Source organism: Periophthalmus magnuspinnatus, chromosome 7 (genome assembly GCF_009829125.3).
Source record: "Periophthalmus magnuspinnatus isolate fPerMag1 chromosome 7, fPerMag1.2.pri, whole genome shotgun sequence".
NCBI lineage: Eukaryota > Metazoa > Chordata > Actinopteri > Gobiiformes > Gobiidae > Periophthalmus > Periophthalmus magnuspinnatus.
The window spans coordinates 6,975,833-6,984,701 of NC_047132.1; the positions used below are offsets into that span (position 1 = coordinate 6,975,833).

Below are 8,869 nucleotides of genomic sequence, written 5' to 3' on the forward strand. Positions count from 1 at the left end.
AACCTAGAATTTTCCAAAATGCCTTTATTTGGGGCAATTTGTAAAGGCTTAGTCTATTTAGGGCCTATAACTGTTGGATAAAGCATTTATTTGAAGTAAAATTAGGATACATCCAAGCGTATTCATTTCAGCAGCAAATCCTCATATGATCCAAATTTAAGTCTAATTAATCACAAAATGAATTAATTGAAGAAAGCAACAAACTGATTTAGAAAACCCTAAACAACAAGTCTTTTATTTATTTGAGACATTACAAAATTAAACACTTATGTGATGCCACTGAATTATGAAGACCCCATATCTTAAAACTGAGAAGGTTTACAGGGGTTTTATGCCTGAAATTAAAGGTGCACTTTGTAACGTTTTTGGTAGGTGGTCAATCACCTGTTAGTCTCCATGGAGATGTTATTGCATTGCCTGGAATTTTCCACAATTTGGTATTAAACTTAATTGCATTTAATTCATTTGCCACTGATAGTGTTTAAAAATACCTGGAAAAATATAAATTCTGACCTCTAATGTGGCCTGATGGCATTCCCCGTTTATTTCCATGAAGACAGATATGTAGTAATATACTGTAAAACAAACTTGATCATCTCCATGGTGACAAGCATGGACCCTCCACCATATCAGTGATAGTGCGCCTTTAATGTATGCCCTTCCTTTACTGTGTTCTCATTTCATCCATTAGTCTAAGAATTCTGTAATTACTGAGACCAAACTAAAATCCTCAGGACAAATACACTATTCTTTACCTGGCTGTCAACAAGCTTCTAAAGACTTAATTAAGCAGATTACTGCGTCTGTTTGTGGTTTATATTTTTTTCTAAAACAGTCCCTCACACATTTGGTTACTATATCACCCCTTTATCCTTCACCTAAAGGCTGTGTTCAGACTCATCTTGGTCTTGGTTTAGTCCAGGTTTAAGGCCAGTTCAGGTGTTGGTCATGTTTTAATCCTGGTTTAGTCCTGAACACACTCAACAGAGACACAACTAGGGCTGCACAGTATGAGAAAAATGCAATATTGAATACAATTTTTACACATTAACTTAATTTAATTTATTAGTTAAACTGTGTGAAAATAGCAGCTTAACAGACTAAACCAAGACTTAAGTGATTTTTATGTTTAAAGATCCCCTATGTAACTTTTGGTGAAGGCTCCGTCACCTGCTTGTTTCCATAGAGATGCCATTGCTTTGTCTAGAATGTTCAACAGTATGGCCTTGCAGATGTTTATATGGACACAAGAAAGTGACGCAACAAGGCCACTCACAGGTCAGAATCTGCACCCTGCTCTCAGTTTGAATGCATGTTTTCTTGAATAAATGCAAGATGAATTTAATGTCATACTGTAAAATTTTCCAGGCAAAGAATTTACATCTCCACAGATACAAGCAGGTGTCAGACCCTGTGCCAGAAAAGTTACATAAAACAACATCATCTAAATTTTCTCATAGATGGAGACCTTGAATTTCGTTGTAATATATTTAGTCACATGCGATATCAATATTTTTGCAATATATTGTGAAGCCCTAAACCCAACCCATTAAACTTCTGTAAAAAAAAAAAGTGACTTTAATCAAAAATATGACACATTTAAAACTTTCAGTATTCTTGGCCATCCTCTTCATTTTCAGAATCGGAGCAGTTGTTGCCCATCTCCTCGTAGTCCTTCTCCAGGCAGGCCAGGTCTTCTCTAGCCTCAGCGAACTCCCCCTCCTCCATGCCCTCTCCCACGTACCAATGCACAAAGGCCCTCTTGGCATACATCAGGTCAAACTTATGGTCCAGCCGTGCCCAGGCCTCGGCGATGGCGGTGGTGTTACTGAGCATACACACAGCTCGTTGCACTTTGGCCAAGTCTCCACCAGGGACAGCAGTGGGGGCCTGGTAGTTAATGCCAACCTGAGCAAAATATGCAACTTATTAGGTCCTTACAATTGGTAGTGGATTACAACACAGCCTCCTACGCATGGGTTTCAAAATGATACAAATTAGGGCCCTTGCCATAGTTGTGATTAACAATTTAAAACAAAATGCTATATTCTCTGACTGGTAAAATGGTGATGGTTTTAATGGTGCCTTTTATGGAATTTTAAATCATTTCTTATTTTATTAACTAAATTATTCTGAAGTAGCTTAATTATAAGGTTACTACAGTACTAGTTTAGCTACTCCGCCCTCCACTGAACTATATCTTGTTATGTTTTGTGTCTCACCTTGAACCCAGTGGGGCACCAGTCCACAAACTGAACAGAGCGTCTCGTTTTGATATTTGCGATCGCAGCGTTCACATCTTTGGGCACGACGTCACCGCGATACAGGAGGCAGCATGCCATGTACTTCCCATGGCGAGGGTCACACTTCACCATCTGATTCAATGGTTCAAAACATGCACTGGTGATCTCCAAAACTGTTAACTGCTCGTGGTATGCCTTCTCGGCTGAAATGATTGGCGCATATGTCACCAGTGGGAAATGGATTCGTGGATATGGCACCAAGTTGGTTTGAAACTCGGTCAGATCAACGTTTAGCGCACCATCAAAGCGAAGAGAAGCGGTGATGGAAGAGACAATTTGAGCGATAAGTCTATTAAGATTTATATACCCTGGGCTTTCGATATCCAAATTGCGCTGGCATATGTCGTAGATGGCCTCATTGTCGACCATAAATGCACAGTCAGAGTGCTCCAAAGTGGTGTGAGTGGTCAGGATAGCGTTGTAAGGTTCGACCACAGCGGTAGAGACTTGGGGAGCAGGGTAAACAGAGAATTCGAGTTTGGATTTTTTGCCAAAGTCCAAAGAGAGCCTCTCCATCAGCAGAGAGGTGAATCCAGAGCCAGTGCCTCCTCCAAAACTGTGGAAGACCAGGAAACCTTGCAGCCCGGTGCACTGGTCTGTCTGGAGAGAGGGGAAGAGAGATTTGAAATAGGTATTTAAAGATGAGATAAAATGGATGCATTTGTTACTATCTATGTTTAAAGTGGAACTACACTGTAAGAGCCATTCTGAAACCTTTTTATATGTTTGCGTCACCAGCCACTGTATTTCCTGTTTAGTCTTACTAGGTGTGTCCAGGTGTGCCTATTTAAAGGCTAATTAAGGATGTGTCAATGCTAGAGAGGAGAGGCACACAGTTTTTAAATTGTGGTTGCGCTGGTGTACAAAATGTCAATAAAGGGATTCTTCACTAAACACATGAGTATTAGGCTCTTTAACCACGTGTTCTAACACCTTTAAACTCTGTCAGTCTAGGAGCTGGTGGCCCAGGGCCACTGGCCACTACATAAACATTAAATACATTTTTTGTTACTGAACTGTTTATATGGTGTTTTAATAGCACTATCTACTGTTCCTGGACATTTTTGGCAACTTTAATGCAAACTAGGTCAAGAGTCTGTGCTGGCTCCAGTGGCCTTTGAAATTTCGAATAGTTGGTGACACCACACAAAACTGCCCTGATTACAGCCAGATCTGCAGCCAGGTGTTTCTGATTACAAACACCAAGCTGCAGCGGCAGAGTTTAAAGTGTGGACACCAGTTAAACCAATCTCGGGGTATGTTCCTCATACCCCAAACATCAACCCCTCCTCCCACCTCACTTTTCCCTTTAGTCCACAGTCACTGCCCAGTTTAGCAGCTCTATTTGAAATGTGGTTGAGGACAGAGTTTGGGTGTTTAGTCTGTCTCACTTTTCTGAACTTTGAACCATGTTACAATGATTTACCATCATCATCAGCTTACTAAAAGTAAGTATTACTAAGCTGTGAATGAACAAAATGTGAAAAAGTGATCTTTTTATGTTGTGGTTTCACACTAAGGTCCATGTCTCCTCCTAAGCATGTCTCCTTTAATGTTACAATGGAATTTGTAAAACACTGGCATAATTCTAACTCTTCTCCCCTTTGAATATTTTCATAAAAATAAAATCAAATAAACAGAGCTAAGCAACTTTTTGCTCAGGTCTGAAGATGACTCACAGCTAACAGTCAAAACATGTGAGCATGTCACTAACAAAAAGGTTTGCCTGAAAGAAATCAAGAAATATCTTGTGTGGAAAGGTGTTTCTAAACATGCTTAGCTTTGACTGCAATAGGTCTATTCATTGTAAACTGTTGTTGTGTCATTGAGCACGACACTTCGCCCATTTTGCCTTTGTATAAATGTGGTATATGTGAGTGACTGGCGGTGACTGGAGGGGCCAATGAAAAGGCACAGATTGGCAGCTATGCTTCCAATATTCTACCTCAGGACAGTGGCCTGTAAACCTTGTACAGAGCAGCACAACTGCTGCTTTAATATTACAGTGTCAAGCCAACCATTTTGCGGATCCTCTCCATGACATCATCGATGATGTCCTTTCCAACAGTGTAGTGTCCTCGGGCGTAGTTATTGGCTGCGTCCTCCTTGCCTGAGATGAGCTGCTCCGGGTGGAAGAGGCCTCTGTACCGACCCACCCGAACTTCATCTGAAAACATAAAACATACTCTTCAATGTGATCAGAAAATAACCCTGGATAAAATTATATATAAGACATTACAAAATAGAACTTGTACGACTAGAGTGGAGGTTCTCTAACTTTTCATAATAATTTCCACCTAACATAATATTTAGCTTTCTGGGCAATTCATCATTTCTTCTTGCACCTCAAGGTGTAAGAACAAAATAACAGTTCTAAAAAAGAATGAAATGAAAAAATAAAAATAAAATGTAGCTGCCAGTGTACTGTTGATGATCTCCATAGCAAGCCCAAGACTTCAGATATAACATGATCCAGCTACATATAGATCAATAAAAAAACATGGCCATGGCAAGCAATGGCCTCCTAAACAAAATTGTAGTTTGTATTGTGCACATCAAATAAAGACAGGCTGATGTCACCTCTGGACCTGTTGCTTAGAAACCTGCATCTGTTACACTGGCTTATCTGTGGACAGAGGCACTCAAGTGAAATGAACATACTGTGTGCTTTTCTAATATCGACCCCTCGACAAATATGATGAAAGATGGTCGATTAAGATAGTCCTTATGGTTTATTGCAATCTCACACTTGTTCTGGTTTGGTCTAGGGTTGGGTTCAGTTCAGATGCAGACTTGGTTTAGTCTAGTTCTAGTCCTGGTGTAGATTTGGGCTTAGTTTTAATTTAGTCCCAATGTTAATGTGGTATATGTGCAAGCCTTAAAAAATCTCCTCTTGAAAATAGGAGTCAGGTCTTAAAGGAAGTATGTAACTGCAAGCTAGTATGTAACTTTTTTTAATAGCTGGGTGTGTTCATTGCACTGAAAAACATTAAAAAAACATGCGTCCTTAATGTGTGTGGGCCTGCATCTCCACAAACCTGACTCTTATTTGGCCTGAAATAGGGCCTCCTCCTGCTTGTCTCCATGAAAATGTTGTTCCTTTAGCTTGAAATGTATCTATCTTCATCAAGAATGTTCCGTATGGTTTTAACCAGTCTCTCTCTCGAAAACCTTCAAATTGGGCTAGAAATCTAGTGGTAATAATGGACTCATACTTGAACTTTAACAGCCACATCAAATCTATAACATCTGCATTTTTTTATCATCTAAAAATATTGCAAAAATCAAAGATATATTTTAATGTCTTTATTATTCTGTAAAGCACTTTGAATTACTCTGCGTTCAAATTGCACTATACAAATAAACTTGCCTTGCCTTAACTTTCTATTTCCATGGAAGCAGTTACATACTATCTAAGTAGTGTAGATTACATGAGAATCTGAAAACCACCCATATCAATTACCCCCAATTAATAGCACAGATAGTGCACTGACCAACCACAGTGGGCTCCAGATCCACATACAGAGCTCGGGGGACATGTCGCCCGGAGCTGCCTGTGTTGAAGAAGGTGTTGAAGGGATCTTCTCGTGAGTTTGGCTCCGTGGGACCCTCCAAAAACGCCCCGTCAGGCCCCACTCCGTGCTCCAGACAGAAGAGCTCCCAGCAGGCATTACCTGTCTGTACCCCGGCCTGGCCCACGTGGATGGAGATGCACTCTCTCTATAAGCACAAATGCCAGAAAATGTATATGTTGATTAGGGTTGTCAAAAATCAAAACTATACTCATTTGAGCAAGTATCAACATTAAAAAAGTCATATTCACCAGACAAAAATGAACCTTTCTGAATTTCTGAATAGCTTTAGAATGATCTTGACCTGTATCATAACGAGTATAAGACACATAGACTAGTATACACCCATGGATCACTATGAACCTACTGAGGGATTACACACATATAAGACCACATGGGGATACAAAAGAATGTACTATTACAATATTTAATGTTGAAAATGACATTCCAATGTCTAATTAAAGACATTATCTTTAGTTTCAAAATGGAGTTTTAAATTTAATATCGTGACAACACTAACACTTATTCGTATGTCTGGTAAAGATTAACTGTTTGTCTCTTTTAGTATTTAGTAAACTCAGTCTTACTGAAAATTTGTGTTATAAAAAATGACATTTCACCCAATTTTTTGAAAGTAAAAAATAAATCAGGCAGAATTAGATATCAACACATCCTTTGGTACAACTCATGAAAACATTATGTAAGTTAGTTGGTAAATTTGTATCACTTTAAGGGAAGATCTGTATGTTCCTATGTGAAAACAACATTTTGAGAAAACAGCCTTGTTACGATGTCCCATATAAATCTATGGATGCAAGTTGATCATAAGACTAAATCTTGTGTGTCTTGCCCACTGACACAATGGCAGTTGAGCTGAAATCAAATGGCCAACTATTATCCTACAGTGACATCTATAATCTTGATTAATTTTAAACTCAGTCAGTCCTGACGTCTCATACACGGTGCCCGAACATCAATGAAAACCTAAAATTATTACTTTTAATGGGATATTGTTGTTGGCTGTTTTACCGTGTTCCTCTTCATTTGAGAACAATAGACCCAAGAGCACAGACCTATAGCTTCACTTCACTGATGCATTTTCAGAGCCTCAAAGAATCGTGTCCCGGCATGTTGAGAATGTCAGGTTTTGTTTTTCTAAGACGAAGAACATCCCAAGATGATTTTTAGCTGATGACTGATTGCACTGGGACCACTCCAAGAAACATGAAATATTGTAACATGTAAACTGTTCAGGTTTTCCCCCGGTGTTGGTCCAAGTATAAGGTAGTCCTGGTTTAGTCCAAGACGCAACCTAACCTGGTTTAACTGTAGTGCTTCTTGGCCACTGAGCTATGTCCATACTATAGTCAATTTGGCAAAAAAAAAAAGCTGTTGTAATTTTCTTCAGCCCATGTGTTTTATTTTTTCTGTGACCATTGACCAGTGACCCTTTACAAATCTAAAAATGGCACAAAAGTTGAGATAAAAAGTACAGGGCTGTCTAAGTCTAATTATTATTGCTGTTTGCACAAATGGAAATCAGACTTCGGTAGGTTGTCCAAGCATGTTAAAGGTACAACATGGAACTTCAATTGGAGGGTCTGCCTTCTTCTTGGCAGCTATTGCGTTGCCAGGAATGTTACACAGTACACCGTTAAACTTTAACATCTCCATGGAGGCAAGTAGGTGACACCACCAGGCGAAGTTACAGGTCAGATCTGTGAAAAAGCAACCCTGCTCACACTTAAAATGGGAGTTTTCTTTAGCAATACAAACAATAGAATAAGATGCAACATAGATAAGTATAATATAACACCATGGAACATTTCAACTAATACAATGGGGCATCCTCCACCAGGAAAGTTACACAGTGCATCTTTAAAGACCATCAAAGACACCAAAAACTAAAGGGCACTCAAGGGTTTTGCAGAGTTGCAGCCTACTTGGGCAACAGCTGATAAACAATCACTGACAGAGATAAGCGTTTTGTCGTATGTTCTTTCGGTAAATAGATCACTTTTTACATTAATCAAGAAGAAGCATCCTCGTTAGACTTTGTACTACTGCTACGTTCATGTAAATTGCTCTCCGCGTTTGGACTTTAGTTCTACGATAGTTTACGTAATGTCTAATGAAACAACTTGGGGCTATTCAGAATCATTATTTTTAATTATAGGGGAGCAAATAGGTATTGAGCAACTCACCCAAAAATCAGGGCGAGTTAAATCATCCATGCTTAAAACAGACCTACGTTTAAAAATAACAGAAGAGTCCTTACCATTTCTTGTTATGTTGTCTAGAGAAAAACCGACAAGTTAAAACGTTGTTTTTGCATCAAGTTTCGCGTGGAGAATGACTGTGGTCCCGGGTCTCCAGCAGCGCGCTCCCACGGCCCCTCCCCTCCGCTCAGCCTATACCATGGATCCACAGGCCTATACGCACATCTGCGCCAAACCGCTGTGTAAACGAGCTCCCCGTGCACATTGGTGAGTTTAAAGAACTTTTTAAATATTTTTTCTGTCGTCTGACCAAGTGATGGCCCATTTCTCCAACAGATCTCATGTACAATCACTGCATTACCATAATGAAGTGTTAAGTCCGCTACAAATCCTGCGTGTTTTTTAAGATGCAATATGCGTCTTTTGTGATGGAAGGGCCGCGACTTGAGTTGAAATTGAAATGGAGATAAGCAGGTGATTTGATTAAGTTACAGGTAGGATCTGTGGAGAGGTGACACCTTTCACAATAAGAATTTATGTGTTTGAAGGTATTTAAGAGCAATAAAATACATAATTGAATAAATGTAAGATCACTTAAACGCTATATATTAAAACATTCATTCATTTTCACTTGACAAGTTACAAAAGTTACATTTAGTAGCTTCCTGAATGGTTTATGGAATTCAAACAATTACATCTCGATCTCTATAAACGTACACCTTAAAAAAATGCATGGCACAGCTATGCATCTATACTTGAGATCTTCACACAGGAT

At 39.3% G+C, this 8,869-nt stretch overlaps 1 protein-coding gene across 1 annotated transcript; it reads right to left on the reverse strand.

Moving 5' to 3' along the window:
* Positions 1-1,603: 1,603 nt before the first annotated feature.
* On the reverse strand, positions 1,604-8,215 carry tuba5 (tubulin alpha 5). Its single transcript, XM_033969521.2, has 5 exons — positions 8,154-8,215; positions 5,798-6,023; positions 4,322-4,470; positions 2,223-2,903; positions 1,604-1,908 (listed from the first exon to the last, which is right to left on the reverse strand). The coding sequence occupies exons 1-5, from the start codon at positions 8,154-8,156 to the stop codon at positions 1,609-1,611; spliced, it is 1,359 nt and encodes a 452-aa protein (XP_033825412.2). The 5' UTR covers positions 8,157-8,215; the 3' UTR covers positions 1,604-1,608.
* Positions 8,216-8,869: the final 654 nt, after the last annotated feature.